At 41.8% G+C, this 21,687-nt stretch overlaps 1 protein-coding gene across 1 annotated transcript in view; it reads left to right on the top strand.

Annotated features, from left to right (window-relative positions):
• Positions 1 to 21,687, top strand: part of EGFLAM (EGF like, fibronectin type III and laminin G domains) — a 161,598-nt gene that overhangs the window by 62,832 nt on the left and 77,079 nt on the right. Inside the window, exons 5-6 of the mRNA XM_006207672.4 lie at positions 5,693 to 5,810; positions 7,034 to 7,169. Coding sequence (XP_006207734.2) covers positions 5,693 to 5,810; positions 7,034 to 7,169 — 254 coding nt within the window. The remainder of the gene's footprint in view (positions 1 to 5,692; positions 5,811 to 7,033; positions 7,170 to 21,687) is intronic.

The raw sequence follows: 21,687 nt of genomic DNA, 5'->3' as shown, positions 1-21,687 counted from the left end.
ACCCAAAATAACTGTGATCCTAACAATTCACATTTCCCTCGTGTAACCGCCTGGATATAACCAGTTTAGGGCTCTTCTAGTGGCTTCCCTGTGCCAGGATTCTTCCATCTCATTGCTTTGCCAATCCTCCTGGCCTGCCTCCTCATGGTCCAGAATATCTTACTGCCACATCCACATTCTAGCCATAGATGAGGAAAAGAAGAAAGGGAACACACACACACCTTACTATTAAAGGATAATTCAGAAATTGCCCTCTGCATTTTTGCTCACATCCTATTGGACATAATTTAGTCACATGCAAGGGAGGCTGGGAAATGTAGTCTTTGAGTGGCCATGGTCCAAATGAAATATACAGGAGCTCTATTGCAAGAAAGGAGAGAATGGATACTAGGGGATGACGAGTCATTACTATTACCAACGGTGAGTTGGGGGATGGGTCTGGCACAGTAGGAGTGGACATCGGAAAAACAAAGTGCTAGCCGGAGAATTGGTTGTGCTGTCTGGGAATCAGGTGACTGGAAGCATGTTAAGTGGTGCATTTTATAAGGGAAACTAGACCAGCTTTCTTCTTGATATCAATGAACTGACTAACTAGCCTTGCTTTTCTCTTCTGTAGATATAAATTCTCTGATCACATGATAGCCACTGGAGGTGTTAAAAGATGAGGCAACTTTTGGAAGGGACTTCGTATTTCGGAAAGGGCTTGACAAACACAAAGCAGGGTTATTTTGCTGCAATGCACCCAACTTTGCTCCCCTGACCAAAAAAAAAGTATGGGAGGGGCCAGAGGAGACTGTTGAGTTCACTCTGGCCTCTTCATCAAGAAAGCAATTTCTCTCACTTTGTTTCTCACCATCTTTGTGCAGAAAGAGGTCTGAGAGAGATAAGTATTTTGACTTGTTTTTAAACCTCCGCAAGGCAACAAAACACTGTTTTTCTACACTGAAAAGGGGATAGTTAGCATCTTATCTAGTTTGATGCAAGGCTAAACCAGGGACCATAGAACTTTTAAGGACTGAAATAGAAAGATTTATAGAATTTTGCAGCATTTTACTAAAGAATTCAAGGGTTATCATGAGTCACACTATTCTGAGGGATTCCGTTTGGGAGGAGTGATGACAGAGGAAGAAGTGACAGTTAAATCATTGAATCCACCCCCTTTTTTTTTATGACTCTGATCACTCAGTGCCCTTGACACTCACTCCCTTATGCTAACCTACCAGCCTATCAGCTCAGGAAAAGACACCAGGAAAGACTGGAAATAGTTAGCTTCTGGGAAGGTGAACCTCCCCCTCTCAAAATATACTTGGGTTAAAGGTAGCACCAATCTTCCATATTTACCAAAAAGTTTAGGTGTTTTTTAACCCACATTAAGAACTTCTACAGGGAGGTGGATATAGCTCAGTGGTAGAGCACATGCTTAGCATGTACGAGGTCCTGCGTTCAATCCCCAGAGCCTCCATCGAGGGGGAAAAAGGAAACCTTTTACAAGGGAAATTTCCCTTGTTTTTCATAGATCCCTTTTTAAATTTCTGATACATAGACTTCCAGGTTTAGAGATAAAATACCAATCTAGCCTTCAGTGTTTAAAAGTTTTTTTTTGTTGATTTAAATATTATTTCACATTTTTCTTATGTGTCTTGGTCTCTAGAATCAAGCAAAGCAAGATTCAGATCCCCACTTTGCCACTTAATAAATATACAGCTTTGAGCAAATCATTCACTTTTCAGAGATTCTGTTTTTTGCTCTGTAAATGAAAACAAGAGTGATACCTACCTCATCGGGCTGAAGGAAGAATTGAACCAGGCTGTATGTGTTCCTGGAACAGAGAAAACACTCAATAAATGGTTACTAATGTTAGCTGTATATGGTATCAGCTCATAGCTAATATCTACAATAAGCTATGAAACCACGTCAGCACCCCCGTGCTTCATACAGCATGATGATTTCACAGGAGAAAGGATCCTACAGCAAAAGCCTGCGAGAGCAATGAGTTGCTTTGAAAGCGTATCTCTGCTTCTAGGGGAAAAGCCTGGAAGTGGCAGCTGGGAGAGGAGTGAGACCAGGAGGCTTGTATACAACAGCTACCTCCAGCCTCTTAACCACCAACTTGACATGAAACCAGGAGACAGATGGTGGAATTAGGATGCACAGATGCAGAGAATTAGAGCAGGGGTTGGCCAGGGTCGGGGTTGGGGGAGGACAGGGTGCTGTGAAAGCAGGTCCATATGTTCAGCAAAGACCCCTAATGCAGTTACACATAGGATAGAGTTGGGGGAGGGAGAAGAAAGGGAAGACTAGAGACAGACACCCTCTTGGAGGCTGTAGAAATGGCCCAGGTAAGGATTCAAGGGAAGTGGAAGAAGGGAACAGGTCTGAAAGGCAGGTGGAGGTGCCTTGGGAGAGTGAGCAAGAGGAAGTCAGCCTTATCTCTGAGATGACTAACTCTGGGGTCTGGGCAGAGATACAGATGCTGTTAATCATGTTGGAGGGGTCAGTCAGAGAAGCTAGTTCTTGATGAGGTGATCTATTTATATTGGGCATCTTGGTTTGATTTCTTTCTTTCATTCACTCACTAGTTCATTTATTCATTCATCAAAAAGCATTGCTTGAGCATTTGCTACATGTCTGATCATGCTGTGCTAAACTTTGGGATGCCAGAGGAATGAGAACTTGCTTCCTGCCCTCAAGTGGGTGGGGAGAAGGTGATCAATAAACAGACAGTTACAATATAAGGTGAGTGTTGCGTCGATTGAGGTACGCCAAGGACACCAGGGAAGCACAGAGGAGGGACGCCTAACCAGACTGGAGGCTGGGGGTCAGAGAAATGAGGTAATGTCTCAGCAGAACTGAGTCATGAAGGATGAGCAGGGTGAGCCAGGCAAGAGTGGGGAGAAGGGCGTTTCATGTAGAGAGAGCAGCAGGTTCAAAGGCCCAGAGGCAAGGAACTGAATGGCATAAATTTGAGCCCTGCCAAGTTCTTAAGTATGACCAGAATGTAGAATATCAGGAAGGGAGGTAGTACAAGATGATGCTGGTAAGATAAACAGAGGGACGGAAAGATGCTAAAGACCCTGCTATAAATGGGAAGTGACACAATCAGATTTGGAGTTTGGGAAGATCACTCTAGCAGTGTAGAGTCCAAATTGGATGTGTAGGAAGCTTTGGTGGCAGGGAGAGCCAGAGACATTGTCATCATTACAAGGACTTGGACTTAAATAGCTGTGAGGGAAAAATGCCATCAACAGAGTCAAGTGATAAGGAAGAGTGTTGGTAATTGATTGAGTGGTAGTTAGGGAGGAGGAGTGAACAGAGAGAGGCAAGTGTTGAGAATTTCTGGTCTGGGTAATGAGAGAGAACACAAAAGGTGAGTTTTTTTGGGTTTGTTTTTGGTAGTCGGAGGAGGAATGATTAGTTGTGCTTGGGTTATGCAGAACTTGAGTTGCAGTGTAGTTGTTGAGTAGAGAAGTTCAAGAAGCAGTCACAACCACACGTCTGGAGCTGCAGAGGCAGGCTACAGCTGGAGACAGTGGGAGGTGTCATACTAAGGTGCACAAAGCCAAGGAGTGGTAGAGGAGCTGACCTAAGCGTGGCTACAGAGTGAGAGGAGAAGATGGTGAGGGGGTGCTTCTGGGAGGGTCCACACCTAAGGGGCCAGCAGGGAACGGGGAGTGAGTGGTGGATATTGTGAAGGAGCAACAAGAGAAGTAGCAGAAGACCAAGGAGGGGCAGTCATGGTGTCCAAGGGGACCAAGTCGTTTAAGGAGCAAGGGTGGCAACAGTGTTGAAAGCTGCAAAAAGTCAAGTAAACATAGAGACATTGCCATTGAGTTGACTGCAGAGTTGTGGTGGTGACTTTAAGAACATCTCAATTGTTTGTGGTGAGGCGAGGTCAGATGGGAGCAAGCTGAAGAGTGAATAGGAGGTGAGGAAGTGGAGACAACTTCTTCAAGAAGGTTGCTTCTGTGGAGAGGAGGGAGGGGTGCACGTGTGGTGGTGGTGGGGTAATTGATTGTTTTTAGGATGAGAGTGACTTGAGTACAGGAAGTAGTTACAGAAGGATCAGGTGGATAGGGGAGAGGTGGGAGATACAGGAGGAAGCGGGGAGGGGGTACAGATGGAATTCAGAGGCCAGGAGGTGAGCCAAGCCCTAGACCAGTGGTTCACAAACCTGGCTGCCCATGTTAGAATCTCCTGGAGAGCTTTAAACAAACTAGCACCTAGGCCCTGCCCACCAGAGATTCTGATATAAGTGGTCTGGAGTGGAGTCTAAGCATTGGTATCTTTTAGCTCCTCCAGTGGTTCTAATGTGCTTTTGGGGTTAAGAACTACTGTGGTTAAGTATTCGATTATTTGTTGAATCCTTTAAAAAAGTTTTGTTGATCAGTTGATTAGTTTTCCTTAGCAGCAATGAACGTTTAATCATGTTGCGAAGAAATACAGGACAGGATCCCTGCTCTCCAGTGGTTTGCAGTCCTATAGGAGAAAGAGTAATAATTTGTGACACATGTAAGTGCTCATTAAATGGCACAGCACTTGGTAGGGTGATAGCAAGTCTGTGTGGTCAGGTGTCGAGGGGAAGATTTGGGCCTCAAAGCAGTGGTGGAACCTAGGTGAGCAGAGAAGAGGAGGGTTTTCAAGTACCCAAGACAATAATCATTACAACTCTGTTTCTTGAGGACATCCCTGGTACCAGCTACTTTCCATACACTATCCCAAATATTGTAACTGGGCGAGATAGTTATATATCATCCCTATTTTACAGAGGAAGAAACTGAGCATCAGGGAATTTATTATCAAGGCCATAGCTAGCAATAAGTGGCAGAGTCAAGATTCACACCCAGGACTGATTAATTCCAAAGCCAGTGTTCTTTCCACCATGAAGTGCTGAGATCAGTGGGACCCAGGCTGCCACTTACTATTTATCACTGTAGCCTGAAATACATGTCACTTTTGTCAAAAACCATGGAGGAACAAGTCCTCTTCAGCTGGGGCTTTTTGGCTGTGGCCATTTGTGCTAAGTTCACAGGGTGAAGTTCACAGACACATCCATCATCAGTCCTAGTGGTTCTCAGTGTGGGGTCCGTGGACCACCAGCATCACTTGGGAACTTTTAAGGAATGCAAGTTCTTGGGCCCCTTCTCAGATTTACTGAATCAGAAATGTTGGGTGCAGGCTCAGCAATTTGTTTTAAGAAGACTTCCTGTTGATTTGATGCAGTTTAAAATTTGGGAACCAAAGTTTGAGTCCCTGCTTTACGGGTATACATCAAGACCTCAGTTTTCTGTTGTGGCTAGTCCCTGAGCATCTGTGATGTGCAAATGGGAAGAAAGGACTGTGGGATTTCAACCCTGGAAAAGATTGTTACCTGAATTCCAGCAGCCTAGTACTCTTGAGCGAAGAACTCAGATGTTAAAAGCAACATCTGACAGGGTGAATGAGTTCCACTTCTAGGACGGTGTATAGATTTCAATAAATGGTAGTTCTCTGGTCTTGGGAAATATGTCATGGTGTTTTCCTCTGCAAATTAAAAATCTTGGCCAGTCCCAGGGAAAGCAAAACAGCCTCTCTCCCAAGCAATTTCACAGGGGCCTCGAGATGCAGCCCTCATGGAAATTATCTAGTTTCTAGTGTCTTTTGTCCTCAAAAGAGCTTCTGATCATTGACACATTTCCTGTTTGGTCATCGGCAGGAGGAAGTGGTCGGAGATTTGAAACCAGCCACTGAGTACCGAGTGAGCGTAGCAGCTTACAGCCAGACTGGCAAAGGGCGGCTTAGCTCCCCTCGGCATGTTACCACTTTACTCCAAGGTAAAACTGCTTGGATTCATTAATAGTAGTAAAGTGATGGGTGCTGTTCATTCATTCCGTCATTCAGTGTATATCAGTGGGGACCTACTCCGTGCCAGGCACAGTGCCAGGTTTTGGGAATTCAGAGGTAAACAAAAAACCCTAGCCCTCTTAGAACTTAGTGGGGTGGGTCAAGGCATTATCTAATCAATGTGTAGCCACAGATAGGGATAGTGCTTTCAGAGCGCTGTAAGAACGTGCAAAGGAGAATCAATGTAGGCGGTAAGGATTCCCTGAGGTGAGGACGAGTGGAGATCTGATTAAGTAAGTGGGAATTAAGAGGAAGGGGAATGGGAGAAAAGATCTCACAGGCCAAGGGAATCCAGCAAAGGCTCACTGAGGTGATACCGTGCCGGGCACTGGGGGACTTGAAAACATCATTGCTCACCAGAGCTCACTGAGGAGGGAGAAGCAAATGGTAAGCAGGTAGCTCCAAGGTCTGCCCAGCTGGCTCTGGACAGTTAAAGGGAGCACTTCCTCCACCCCGAGGCTCGGTGGGTGGGGGTGGGGGGAGTTCAGAAAGAACCATGTCTTTGGCTCAGACTTTGGAACCTGCATAGGATTTTTGCTAGGAAACGAAAACAGGAAAAATGTTTCTGGTCAAAGTAACAGTGTAAAGAAAGGCTGGGAGATGTGAGTAAGTCTGAATATGAAAACAGTAAGAGCGGTTACCTCGGGTGGTAGGATCATCCTGCATCTTCACACAGGAGGGCAGCTCCCAAATGTCCTACCACTGGTCTGTATTCTCATGATCTGGGGGAAAAGACACACAAACACAAAAATTAAAAGGAGGTGGCAGTAACACTAAGCATTTAATTTCCTTGTTGGTCCGTACCAATTTCAACACGCAGACAGAGATGACAGGTTGTTAGGAGGCAGGAGTGTGATGGAAGGTTTTAAAGGGTACGCAGCACTGTGTGTCCCAGGGTCAACAGTCTGGACATAATTTAGTAGGATTTCCACCCCAGAGTCCTGGGGAAGGGAAGACCAGCGCTTATGGACTCAAACCTTACATGAATCCAGTTGCGATGATTTTTTGTGTTTACTTGGTTGGGATTTTGAGGCCGTTTATTTTATGTATGTGTGTATATATATATATATGTGTGTGTGTGTGTGTATTATATAAGCTCTCCAGTAGCAAAGATTACAGCCAACTCTATTTGTTTGCTGTCTGTCCTGCCTAGATTCCTGCCTGCCTCCAGCTGCACCCCAGCAGCCGCACGTCACTGTGGTTTCTGATTCGGAAGTGGCCCTATCTTGGAAGCCTGGGGAGGGCGACGGAAGCTCCCCTATTCAGTTCTATTCTGTGGAATTCATCAGGTGAGTTTGTGTGTCACATTCAGAAGCCAAATGTGCATTGACGGCAGGTATTACGAGCGTGATGGGAGACTCCACTGCATTTGTATTCAAGAGGTGCCAAGGCTTGGGGCCTAGATTTACACTCCAACCCTTAGCCAGCTCCTATACCCTCTTCGGTGGTGGGTCGTCTGGTAGACCCATTTGTTCACACCTTTTCTCCATCTCCACATCAGACTGTCCTCGGCTTTGGAAACTCCTGAAGTACCACTGCTGACAAGCCTGCCTGCATTGCAGTCTTGAAACTTGCCTCCGTGGCTTTGAAACATTATATTTGAAGTGTATATTTGATGGTGACTTTTCTCCAGGGGAGGGGGGTGGCTTACAACAACAAGTACAATTCATTGTTTGCTTTGCATATGTATTGCCATGGGGCAGGTTTCCTGGTTTGGTTTTTTCGACTCTTCTCTGCCTCTCCAGTTCTCCTATTCAGATTATCAGAGGGTAGAAGAGTGATTAGAAGTTCTTTTAAGAACTGACAGATGTAAAAACACGGATTCTCAAAGCTGCGATCTAAATTTAAGCGAAAATGACAACAACAACAACAAAAAAAAAAACCCCAACCAACCAAACAACGAGCAAAAGTAATTCCCAATCTAAGGCCCTTCCTCTGAACTCTAGTTAGAGCTGAATTTGAATTGAAGCACCGAGCCGATGAACAGTGTTCTCTGCATTAAATGTGATGGGTCTGTCTGAGGCCAGCTGCTTCATGGATTCATAAAAAGAATAACTCAGCACCTCATTCCTGAGGCTGTCTGAAGCTGGGATGAAGGGTTCTGCCAAGATCTGATTAGCTCTGCTTGTTTCTTGACTTCCTAGCCTATTCTCTGGTAGTAGGAAACGGGTATTTGTTTCTTCAGAGAAGTACTGCACCGACTCTCTTTTACCGCTTGAGCACGGAGCTTGTTTCAGGCAGGACTTACTGAGTTGCAGGTGGCAGAGGCTTGAAAGAAGATGAGGCAGTAATATCGGCCCCTGTGACTGTCAAGTCTGGTGGCAAATCTAAATTCAAGGAGGACCATCTCTGTGTCACATCAGCAGTCTGTCTCCATTCATCTCTGTCCTATGTGTCCCCCTCCATTGGCTTCATTTTCAAGCCATTTTCAAGGCTCTTATATGGTGGCAAGGTGGCCACCAAGCATGGCAGGCTCGCTGTCTACTAGCTTAGCTCCCCCCTGGAAAAGAGTGGCACTTTCTCAGCGGACTTAAGAGTCTCAATATTCATTCTAATTGGCCAGGCTTAAATCCCTCTTCATTCTCTGAGCCAATCTCTGGCCAAGGAGAAGAGGACACTAACTGGCCAGGCACTTGTCATATTCTGAGCTCTAGAACTAAGGACTGGTGGGTGATTCAGACCTGAAGTACATGAATTGAGAGTTCAGGAGGGTTTGGTTTCTTAAAGGAAGGTTGTGGTGCGATTAATTGGAAAAAGGAGGAACAGATGCTGGGAAATTTTTAAAAATTAATAAATAAAAGATGCCCACTGCAAAGCTCCAGACCAGTGCCCTTCACTGAGGATAATCTACAGTCCTGCCGTTGAACAAGATTTGGTGGCAAAGCCCAGAATGTGCTAGAGTAGGAAAGATTCAAAGCCCAGTTCCAAAAGTAGTTAAATGTGAACCAATGGAAAGTCCTAAAACCTCAGCTTTCTCATCTGTAAAACTTGGAGTGAAACTTAACATTTTTAATTCACTTGTCTAACACCAGCAAAGCAAAATGTAATACTTTAAAATTTTGAAAAATGCAACGTTTTTTATAGTAGCCCAGCAGATCATCCGTGTAACCCCCAGCTAAGATGATGGTTGTCATTTACTATTAATTCTGTGCCAAAATATGTATTTTTCCAACATAAGTCTGGTGTATTGGTAAAAGGTAGAAACTGCAGTTTCTTAACCTGCCTGTATAACTGAAAGAGAAGATGAAAGAGATTCATTGGACTTAGAACCAGAACTGGAAGAGTGCTGCCTCTTCTACTGCCAGCAGGGAGCACAGTGCAAATCACTTCCCCTCCTGAAGACTCAGGATCTCTCATAGTTTGGGATCACCCAAAAGAAAGCATTTTACAAGGACTTGGGTGCAAGTAGCTTATTTTATTTGGAGGCAGGAATGAGAAAGTTGGGAGGGGGATGGAGGACATGTGACTGTGTGTTACTGAAGTCACTTCTGCAGGCCGTGAGGCTCCACTAACGGCTGGATTCCCCTGAGATCTCTCTGGGGCATACAGAATTCCTCTTGAGACTGTGCAGCACAGGGAGCTATATTCAGTATCTTGCAATAACCTATAATGAAAAGGAATATATATATGTATAACTGAAACATTATGCTGTACACTTGAAATTAATGCAATAGTGTAAACCGACTATACTTAAATTTTTTTTAAAAAATCATGTTACGCATTAAAAAAAACAAAGACAAGAGCCATTTACTCACTGGCTTCTGTCCTCTTTTTATTGACTGAAGATTTCCCCTTGGGGTATAACTTTCCAGCCGTCTGGGCTCTGCTGGCCTGTGGATTAAGGTAGCAGGTCTAGGGATAAAAGGAGTGATATGAGCACAGCATGTGCTTGCGGTTTGATGCTGACCTCGTGAGGCAAGTTGGCCTCACATGAAACTCTCCACATCCGCACGGCTGCTGAGATCAGAAGTAGGACAAGGGGAGGTGGGTGACCCGTGCCCCAAAAACATTGACTACAAGATCCTTATCTGAAAAATATGAGTGATAACTTCTTCTTTTTAAATTTTTAATTTCCTATTTTCCCATTACCTTTATTTGGGGTGGGGGGTAGGTAATTAGGTTTATTTATTTATTTATTTATTCTTAGCAAAAGGGATTGAACCCAGGACCTCATGCATGCTTAGCTCTACCGCTTGAACTATTACCATCCCCAAAATATGAGTGATAACTTCTTCTAGCATTGTAGTTCGTCAGTATGAGGATCAAGTGAAATCACATATGAGAAAGAGCTTTGTGGACGTCAAAAACCTATACCAGTGTAAGGTATATGTGGGTGTTATGTACCTGTGTTTAATAATTATAATTCTTTTCCATCAAAAATGCATCTTAAGATTCAGAACTTTCTCTTAACATTTGAGGAGCTCTGGCCCCAAATTCCTATGTATAAATATTTTAAAAGTATATACCATTCTAACAAACTGCTGAATATTTTAGAAATCTCTTTATCTTAATAAATATACCTTTACAATGTCCTGGTAAGCTAGCTTCAAATTTAGAACTCTTGGATATCTCGGTGTTCCAAATGGAATATGGTAGAATAGGGAAAACCAGCTCCTGGTTCCAGCACCTATGCTAGGAATTCTGCTTCTTTTATCTCTTCCAGAATATGTAAACTTGGGCAAGTTATTTTATCTCAGGACCTCCATTACCTTGTCTATAATATCAAGCTAAAGTGACCCTCATTGCAGAGTTGTTGTTTACAGTCTTCTTAGAGTGTTTGTACATAGTAGACATATAATTGTTTCCTTCCCCCTCAACCCTGTACCATTATTTCCCTTTTACAAAGAAAGAAACTAGGACTCCATTGCTGAAGTTGCTTTGTCAAGGTAAAATGACTCGTTAGGGACAATTAAAATTAGAACCGATGTCTCCTGACATCCAGTCCAAGGCTCTTCCTACAAAACCCTATGTCTCTGTCATGGCTGTGATCCACCTTCAGCGATGGAAGTCGAGACTCAGCCTGCCCAGAGCCCTGCCGCCTGAGGAAATGGGCAGCCGTAGCTTCGGCTGCTGTTTGCTGTTATTCCCGAGAGGAAGCTTTCAAGGCTTATTGTGGCATTTAATGTTTGGCTGCAAAATAAATCCCCACATTCATTTGTATGTATTTCAGAGTCTATCCCATTTCAGTTGAGAGTCTGAGGATAAGTGGTTAGAAAGAGCTTTCCTGGGCTCTGAATCAGAAAATGCAGTTAGTGTGAAAGGTTTTGAGGGTCTTCAGTTACCTGTCTTTCCCAGACAGTTCTGTTTAATGTTTAATGTTGAATTCCTTTTGCCCAGATACCTCTTGTATACAGAAACACCTGTGACAGGTCTCCGTGTGAGCCAAAAGTTTCTTTTTATATCCAAGAAGCAGGCCTTTGACAGGCCGAGGCTAGGAAATTGTAGAAATGCAGGTATTGCCAGTAGTTATCCTCAGATTTCACTCATCTTGTTGTGAAGTTCTTGTCTGAGTCCCATCACTGGGAGATTGGGCTCCAGCTCTCTCTCTGTCTTGGTAGGTGCTTATACATCAGTTCTTCTTCTTCTTTTTTTTCTTTTCAGTTGTTCTTATTCAGTGATGATAATGATGTCAAAGGCATTGCTAGGAAATAGTCTAAAAAAACTATTAAAGAAATATTTAACTGTCTAATAAGAGATTAACCTAAGAAATGACACTAGATCAGCGTATGGGGCACTGACTGCTTATTTGCTACTTTTGGTCATATTTCAGGCGGACATTCAGTGTATTTTTTGTGCTCTCTTGGGTCATGGGTTTAGAACCAAGCAAATTTTTGTTCCTCCTCCAGCTTCTACCTCCCATAAAATAGAGGGCCCCCCAAGGTGAGCACCTTGAAGGCGTGCTCTCCGTGGCTGTATCAGAGAGGAGGCTTGGTCTCTGGCTCAGGCAGGAGGAGGTTTTAGATGAGAGTGATCTTCATAATCTTTCCCATAGTTGGCCTGCGGGCTATTCGTCAACTTCCTTATTTACACTAGATTTTAAATTTTTAATCAATGTAGAAAGATTTGAAGAGGCAAATTCTAAGTAAGCCTGCAGGCTATAACATATTTTGCAATGTTTTTTAAAACTTTTTCCTCCTGCTTTTTTTTAAAACAGAAAAACCATGCATTTGAAGTGAAGAAAAATATTTTATTTCTAAAGTGATACTGAAAATTTCTTTGTGGGCAGCAGTCTTAGTGTTCATTAAAATAAGAACCAAGCATAAATATAGCTACCTATGTTTTGAAATATTTTGGCTAAAAATATCTGAGAAACTTTTCTCTTTCTGCCTAAGAATTTCCCCAGGGTAAATCCTTTTCTCATAAGTGAAAAATATATACTATAGTGGCAATGAAAACCGAAGGCCTGAAAAAATATTCCTTACCTCTGATGGTCCAATTGGAGTGCCATATTCCACATATGCTGCCTGTTAGGTTGTTTAAAGGTGAAAAATAGTTTTCATTTAATGCATCTATAGTTCTCCTGCAGGTGTGACCTGATTAGTTAAAATTGCTTCAGAACTTTGCATTGTCGGTTTTTGGAAAGGGTAGATGAAAGCTTTCAGTGGCTCTTTTCAATAAAATGTCCACCACTGGCTAATTCTGGGTGCATAGAAAGCTCAAAATATTTCTGTATATGTTTCAGGGACACAAGTCCAGAAATGTTGATCTCTAAATCTCAGCCCAAGACAGACTAATAAATGAAAATGAGTAATGCTTCCTCTCTTTTCTCGTTCACACGTTTCTGCCTACATAATTCCCAGGTCCCTTGCAGAAATCTTCCATTAGAAGACTCGCAAAATTCATCTTCAGGCGGGGCTGCTTTTAAGCTGATTTGCAACGTCTATGTTTTGGTTTGACTTGAGAATCTCAAGGTCATGCACACCTGGGTGGGGTTTTTAAAATTATTTTACAAACGGATATTTTTGTTAAAAGTCATGTCTTTCCATCCCATCATAAACTTCCTCAGTCTACAAATAATAAATGAATTTAATGAGTTTCCTCCTAGGAAGTGACCCTACAAAGGCTGTTACTGAAATGAAGGTCAAGTCTGGGATTCAGAGTGCAAGCCGAACGGATTATGGATTTTCCTTGAAGAGTTTTAAAGGATGACGTGACTTGACTCATGGTCAAGGTCACAAGCTATGAAGGTTAAAGAAGATTTTTTCATTCAGACTTGAGATGTACAGTCCAATTCTTGGTATCATCTCTCTGGATTAAGTTTTTCCAAATGTGGAGTCTGAAGACGCAGCTCTGAGCTGGCCTCTAATCCTGGGGACAAGTGGCTTGATTCCATTTCTAAGCTTCTCTACGTAGGAAATAAGGCTGGGCTGTTTGTCCTCTAAAATCTGGTCACTCCGACAAAGGTGAGGCAGTGGGTTACTGCACAGCCTCTGGACCTAGCTCCCTGGTCCAACCCTCATCTCCACCATTTTTAAACCATAGTTGGATTATTTCATTTCTGTGTGCCTCAGACAGAAGAATGGGGTAACAGTTTACTTACCTCATAGGACTGTTGTGAGATTAAATGAGCTGATGCACACAAAATGTACCAAAAAACTCCTGGCATACAGTCTGTGCTCAGTTGATGTGAAATATTCCTATTAAGGCTTTTGTGATAGGTCTTTTCTGCTTTCCTTTATAGCCATGTTCCTCCTTGGCTAGAGGTCTTTATACTTACGATTCTCTGCCAGAATAGTTAAATGCACAACCTAAAAGTTGAGAGTTATGTTTAATTCAGCAGACATTTCTGAGGACTTGAACCCCTTCAAGCCCGGGGTTACAGCCTCTCAGATTACTCTGAGGGACTGCTCCAAAAAGGTAGGGGAGGACCCAGGATGTATAGGAGTTTTACAACAAAGACCAGGTAGTCCGAACATTAAAAGAGTATTGCTAACTAAAGAAAACCAGACATCTCAAGTTAAAGAACTTAGCCCTTTTCTGTGTATGGGAGGGAGCAAATGTCTGGGTTCATAGAAATCATTCCTTTGACAAGCACCTATCTATCTAGGGCCAGTATCTTGTCCTATCACATTCTGAGTCCTCTTAGTTGGGGGTGCTGCAGAGGCCAGGCTGCCTGCTTGTCTGCATTCTGAGTGGCAGTAGCAGCTGGTGACTTAAGTACCACTTCCTCCAGGAAGCCTTCCATGAACCCCTGCCCCCTCCTCAGACTAGGTTAGGTAAACCTGAAACATTAACTTACAACACTCAGCACCTTCATAGTTAATTACTTGTTCAAGGTCTGTCTTCCTTGCCTGGACATAGGGTAGTGTCTTGACTTCCTCCCCCTTGTAGAATATGGCACCTAGCATGGAGTAACATACCACATGTCAGATAGGAGCTGGTGAACATTTGCACACAGGCAGTCATGGGATTGAATCTAGAGAATGGTCCACAATTAGCTGCAACCTTGCACAAGATCCTTCATCTCTCTGAGCCTTACTTCCTTTGGCTGTAAAGTAGGGATGCTAATAGTGGCTACCTCAGAAGGATTATGAAGATGAAAGATGTCTGTTCAGTTCTTGGAAGAGTAGCTTATGGAAGACTTTTTTTTTTTTAATGTTGGTCCTTTTCCTTACCCTGAGCCACATGGAAATGGAAATGTATTACCATACTAGCCACAGGAGATTCAGTGAATCCTTTACCACTAATCTCTGAGGCCACAACAGTAACCAACATCCTTCCTTACCAACTGCAGAAATAAAAGCCAGACAAAACCCAACATGGATCTGCACACATGTCTCCTTGCCCTCCCCTGGACCCAAAGTTATTTATTGCTTTTGTTTTCTCATCATAAAAGGGATCTTGGTATGTAGTAAAGCTTCAAGTAATGCCTAAAGTATAAGACTAACTTGAAAGTTCCCGTTGTGATTTTATTTCATATTGAATGATAACGTGTGTTTCGGAGCTCTTCATCACGCGCAAGTGAAATGCCAACTTTTTTTGTAGGGTTTTACTAGAATTTACAGCAATAACTGGGCAAATGGCTGCACTATTTAACAGTAATGGAGCCCTGTGTTGGTTTTCCTGCCCCCGAAAGTATAAAACTTGATATATTTAAAGAATTGTTACACAGTTAATTAATTGGGGGAATAATGGGAAAAAACAAACAAAAAAATTTCCCTTTCTTTTCAAGAAAGTGTTTAGGAAGTTGTGCCATTTAAGAATGAAAAATTCCTTCTTCTTATCTTTGGTTTCCAAATTGAAAATCTCAGAACCACCTTCCAGACAGGTGCCTAGTCCCAGAAATTCTGGTAGCCATCCAGTTCCTCCACTGAGGCTCACACAGAAGGGTGATTCTGAATGTTTTTGCAGAAGTTTGACCTACAGTTCTACAAATTGATCCCTTAAAACTTCATTCCCTCTCACTATGAGCTTTCCTGATATAATCCCTGGTCAGACTGATGGGAGTTGACATAAATTGAATTCTTGTGTACCAGCGTCGGGAGCCATTTGTAAACTGTAAATGAAAGTGTTCTCTCCAGTTGCCCTGCCAGGAACAAATTGCCAGCTGAGTTTATCATTACCCCATTCTAGCCATCTGTTTGTCATTTGGTTGGGTTGAACCAATTCATAAAGAAAGAAAGAAGGCTGAAAGCTGAAGGTCAAATAATACATCTTTTTTTTTTTTTAAACTGTGACTACTTAGTGGTTTTGGACTTTCCTCTGCAATTCATTTTAGTGTAGAGCAAGCCCTGCATAAGACCAAGTGTGTAAAACTGAGAGAGAGTTGGAGGCTCCTCCTCACACGAGGTTTTCTTTCACTCCTGTCGTGTTCACCCCGGATAATCTATGGGGCCATGTCTCTTCTCTTAGGGCGAGGTGCTTCAAGGGCAGTCTGTAGATCTCCAAGGGGTTCGTGGATAAAAGTCAAAGGGTCCCTGAACTTTGGTTGGACAAAAAAGGACATTCTTAGTTTTACCAACTGAAATTTAATGTTTTCTTCAAATGTGGATGTAATTCAACAGCCCACAGGGGTATTAGCAATTCCTGTGACTTTGTCACCACTAGCATCACAGATATATTCTTATTCCATTACAATTGTTGCACATGTCCCAAAATACTGTTAATGCTTATGAGTACTATGAAATTATTGTAGTTATCAAATCCATTGCTAGGTATTATTGTTTAATGTGTTCATGAAGAAGTATATCAATTAATATATCATAATTTTTTATTGCCTTGGTAATTGTCTTCGATAGAACTGGTTTCCTTTGTGATCCTATGCATTTTATTTTGTGCATTTAAAAATACTATTCTGAGAAGGGATTCACAGGTTCCATCAGACTGTCAAAGTGGCACAAACAACATTAAAGATTGTTGTCTTAGACCAGAGACTGGCAAACTTTTTCTACAGGGTCAGGTAGTAAATAGTTTGTGCTTTGCCAGCTATGTAGTCTCCCATTTTGTAGCAAGAAAGCAACCACAGACAATACATAAACAAACGAGTGTGATTGTTTTCCAATAAAACTTTATTTATAAAAACTGGCAGCCAGCTGAAGTTTGCTGTCCCTTGGTTTAGGGCATCGTGTTATTCCTAACGTCAAATTCTGAAGCTATTTCAATTCAGTTTAGTTCACCCTTTATTGGATGCTTACTTTGTGCATATGTGCATCCAAACATGTACATATGGAGTGTCTTCTATAGACAAAGCATGTGCAAGGGATTTAGGAGGGGAATCAGCTATTGTCCCTGCTTGGACAGCCCAGTGGGGAAGGCAGACGAGCAGAGTCCAGAGTGTTGAGTGTTGCAGGCAGGGGAGGGGACCAGGGGCCTAGAGGAACCTTGGCATCTGACCCAGTTTTGAAGGAATCTGGAAAGGCCTCCTACAAGAGCTAAGGAGGACACACCAGTGATAGCCAGGCACGGGGAAGAGAGGAAGCAACATGGAAAGGCTCAGGCCAGAAGAAGCAGTGACATGGAGACAAAAAGAAAATGTTCTCAGAATTGCTTAGAAGCCCCAAGCTCAGTGTGATGAGAGATAAGACTGGGTAGATAAGCAAGAGTTGGAGCAGAAAAGGCATTAGAAAGGAGCTCATGTTTGTCCTGAAGGGAATAGGGAGCTAGGGGAGTGTCAAGCAGGAGAGGGACTGATGGAATTTGCTTTTTGAAAGATCACACAGATATTCCAAGGAGCACAGAGATGATTAAGACAATCGGCATGTTAATGAGCTAGTAAGGAAGATAAATATAAAATTACATTAGAAGGTGATATATTTAGTGTAATAGTCAGATTTCAGGGATGGGAAGATCCCGAGAAGATTCTTACCAATTTTGTTTCTGAAATGATGCTTACAAGAAATAACATAAAGGAAGATATTGAAGGAAGAAATCTCCAAATAATCGAAGGGCCTCCAGAAAACATTAAACCACGGAATGCTAGGTCTGATATCGAGGGAAGGAGGCCACGTATATCTCCGGTTGCACTGTAATTAGGCTGGCCGTCTCTTGCCCCTAGAGTGGCCTCCACTGTCAAGGCCATTCTGGATGTTCTCCTGTATCCTCTAGAGGACTGTTTTCTGCTTCAAGAAATTCCACTCTCAAAACTATTCTCCCAGCAGGATTTAACCATTGCTAGGCGAGTTTCCTAGTTAATGCCAGCAGCATGCTTGAACTGCAATCCCCACTTCAGCTCAAACTTTCTAGAGAAGGAGTTCTCAACCCATGGGTGGTGGTTCATTAGGAGGTAGTGAAATCCAGCCGAGGGGGTCCTGATCAACGTTTTGCAGAAGCAAAATGAAAGAGAAAGGAAAATATCAGAGGGTAGCACACATAATGGAAATAAGAATTATTTTGTGAAATTTGTGTTTCCATTGTGTGTGTGTGTGCATGTGTGTGAGTCTGTCTGGTGTGTACTGGGTCACAGTGTTTGATGGATGTCTTGTGGATCATTGAAAAAAGGTTGAAAACTGTGCTGTCGAGAGTGACGTATCAGAGCATCCTTGGAGTTTAACAAGGTTCATTGCCACTTTCTGAACGTTTAACTGTAAGTCATAGATTCCTCTGCATGGCTGGAAAAAAGAAGTATTCTTTATTCTTGGAGTTTTAGAGTTGAAAGTGCCATCTAAGGTATTATAGAAGAAAAACTTCTAGTCCAGTGTTTTTCAAATTATGGGTCACAACACTTCAACCAGTGATGAAATCAATTCAGTGGGTTCTTATCAGCATTTGTTAAAAAAGAAGGAAAAAAAAGAGAAAGAAGAGAAAATAGAAAAGTGAACAACTTAGTAAAGATAAATATTTTTTCCTGAAACTTTTATTTTGGCTTTGTACTCACATATATGAATAGGCATATTGGGTTGTTAAGCAAAAACATATTTCTTACTGTGCATTGTGGTCAGAGACACTGAATGAAATTCAGCCTCCTACCGGTAACCTAGCTGATTACATTTCTGATGGATGGCCACCCAGCCTCTGCTTCAGCACAGCCAGTGATGCAGAGCTCAGCCCTTTCGAGTAGTTGGCTTCATTGTTGACTATTCCTTACTGCCATCAAAGGGTTTTCCTTATAATGTGCTGCCTTTGGCTTCCCTGTAAGGAACCACTGGGCCTCCTAGTCTGATACTGAAAACCCAGAAGTCGTCTTCACCATCTTTATTTGACACAGACTATCACTTATCTAAAGACACTAGCCTAGGCTCATTATATCCTCTCCATCCCAAGCCAATCAGTACCAGCCCTTGGAACTCTGCCTCAAGTGAAGATGGGTCCTGTATGTCTTCTTTAGAAACATGTCTATTCAAGTTCTTTGCTCATTTTTTAACGGGACTGTTTGTTTGTTTTTGCTATTGAATTGTGAGCATAGAATATCTTTCCATTTATTTATATATTCTTCAGTTTCTTTCATCAGTGTCTTATATTTTTTGGTGTACATTCACTTGGTTAAATTAACTCCTGAATATTTTGTTTTTGATATTATTGTAAATGGGATTATTTCCCTAATTTCTTTTTCAGTTTATTAGTGTATAGAAACAGAACTGATTTGGTTTTGTTTGTTTGTTTGTTTTTGTATCTTGGAACTTTGCTGAATTTGTTCATTAGTTCTAAAAGTTTTGAGTGGAGTATTTAAGGTTTCCTATATATGATACCATGTCATCTGCAAACAGAGACAATTTAACTTCTTCCTTTCCAATTTGGATGGCTTTTATTTCTTTCTCTTGCTCAATTGCCCTGGTTTGGACTTCCAGTACCAGGTTTCATAGAAATGGTGAGAGTGGGTGCCTTTGAGCGCCCTTGTTCTTGGTCTTAGAAGAAGAATGTTCAGCTTTGCACTTTGAGTAAGTTGTTAGCTGTGGGCTTGTCATATATGGCCTTTATTATGTTGAGGTAAATTCCTTCTACTCCTGATTTGTTGAGAGTTTTTTTCATGAAGGGATGCAGAATTTTATCAAATGTTTTTTTCTGCATTTATTGAGATGGTCATCTGTTTTTCATCCCTCATTCTGCTAATGTGATGGATCAGATTTATTGATTTGCATATGTTGAATCATTCTTTCATCCCAGGGATAAATTCCACTTGATCATGTAAGATCATTTTAAAGTGCTGTCAAATTCGGTTTGCTAGTATTTTTTTTATTTCTGTGAAAAATGCCGTTGGAATTTTGATAGGGATTTCATTGAATATGTAGATTGCTTTGGGTAGTGGGGGCATTTTAACCACACCTGTAAGGTATCACTTACAATTTCTGCTTACAATTTTTTTCTTATTTATAAATGTGAAGTCACCTGCAAAGTTTTCTGGCTGCAACATCCCTCTAGAATTGTATCCACTCCTTCTCACTCCTTTACAGTTGTCTTGCTTTCATTTAGTTCAGAGGCAATTAAGTTTTAGTGGTTCAGCTTTAAGAAGTCATTCAAAACCATTCAACATAGCTGTCACTTTTATTTTTTACTCCTATTCACTGTTTACATAATATTGCATTAAATATCATAATTACAATAGCAAACACTAAAGTCATAAAGAAATTTGGGAATAAACACAGCTAACTTTGATAAGTCAACAGCTGAATTAGTGGGGACAAAGAAGGACCACTGGTTAACTGACAAATTGGTGAAGTAGAGGTTGGTAAGGAAAGCTTTGAGTATGTGTGATATGCGGAGAGGTGCTGGGTGTTCATTTACCTCCTTACTTACGGCTAATGTTTTTATATGTGATACTCATCTTTTATGTAGATTAATTGATCATCCCTATTAAGGACCCATATTATTTACTCTCTTTGGATATCCCACACTATATTTTGCATGCAGTGGCGCTTAATTTATTCCCATGATATATAGAGCTAACGCTGTACTCATCTCTTCTCCACCCAAAGATGCTGTATTCCTTTTCAGTTATCAAAATCCAAATATATTTGAAATCTAATTTAAGTTCTTTCCTTAGAATTCCAGTTCACTTTGACCCATTCAAATATAGCTCTTGAAATGTGCTACTTTGCACTGGCTTCCTACAGATCCTTAGATGTATTATCTGCCAATTAAATTACAAACTCCCTGAGAATGAAACTGTGCTTATAGTTCCTTGGGGCCTCCCAGAATATAGCTTCTGTGATGGATGCATGGTTGATAATCATTAATCACTTGCCAATTGAGTGGCCCAAGGCAGCCACCTACTGGGTTTGAAGTTACCAAGAAAAATGACTGTCCACTGAGGTTGAAGTTGGCAATAGGCAATGTGGTCAAAATGCCACAAGAAAAGGAATAAAATAGAAAAATATACCACCCAGTGGTTTTATGACTTTGGATAAATTATTTTTCCTTCAGTGTCCACATGGGTAAAATGCGAGGCTGGACTAGACAGGGACTCTAAAAGTTTTGGGATCATGATTATCTTTGAGAATCTGATAAGAAGTGAAGGACACTTTACCTAGGAAAATGAAATGATGTTCACACATGAAATCTGGTGTGTAATCTCTAAGAGCCCTTAGATACTTGGACTAAATGCTTTCTAAGATTCCTGATAACCAGGCTGGAGGTTAACATTGCAATGGTAGTAATGCTTCTTCCCACCAAAATGAACCAATGGGCGAGTCTTGCTTACTTGAATCAGCTAGTTGGTTTTGAATGGTCACTGCTGGCCGAATTGCATCTGCTCCACTTGAACTCCCCTGCCCACCCTCCTTCCAGAGGTGTCCTCCTGATTTCCTGAAATACAGGATGTCCAGCCCAAGTCTATCCCAGATTTTGGAAAAGTGCTTAAGTACCCGCCCTGCTAGTAAGCTGTCCATCCTTCCCTAGACAGCAGCGTTTTTGTAGTCACTTCCTCCCCTCTAGCCTTTTCCTTGTTGGGGAAATTGGCAGGCTGGTGTTGCTATGGTGATTTGACTGGCAACTTTGTAGTTAGGATAAAATGATTTCCTTTAGTGGAAAAAGATAAAGCTATTGTTTGAGGTTGATCCAAGATAGTGCTTTTGCCTGAGTATCTTTCTCTCAACTTCACCTTTGCACTTTTGTACCTCAAGAGACTCTAAAAATTTAAATGCATTTAAATGCAAAAGCCCTGACAAAATCAGAGGCAAAATGTTAGAGGTTTTGAACTGGCAATCTACATGAGCTTTCCTCTCTCATTCTATAGTATGGAATTAAATGTTCATGATGTCAGTCTCTTATTTACTGAAAATATAGCTTGCTTTCTTGCATGAAATGAATGAATACAAATAATTTCTTTTGTGTGTGTGTGTGTGGAAGTGGGTGGGGAGCTGTAATTTTTGCATGAAGATTGTTGCAGATGTTTGCAGGTAGCCCTGGGTAGACAATGGCACATTCTGAGAGCAG

The sequence above is a fragment of the Vicugna pacos genome, chromosome 3 (genome assembly GCF_048564905.1).
Source record: "Vicugna pacos chromosome 3, VicPac4, whole genome shotgun sequence".
NCBI lineage: Eukaryota > Metazoa > Chordata > Mammalia > Artiodactyla > Camelidae > Vicugna > Vicugna pacos.
The sequence above is the reverse complement of the archived record's forward strand: the minus strand, read 5'-3'. Positions and strand labels throughout refer to the sequence as shown.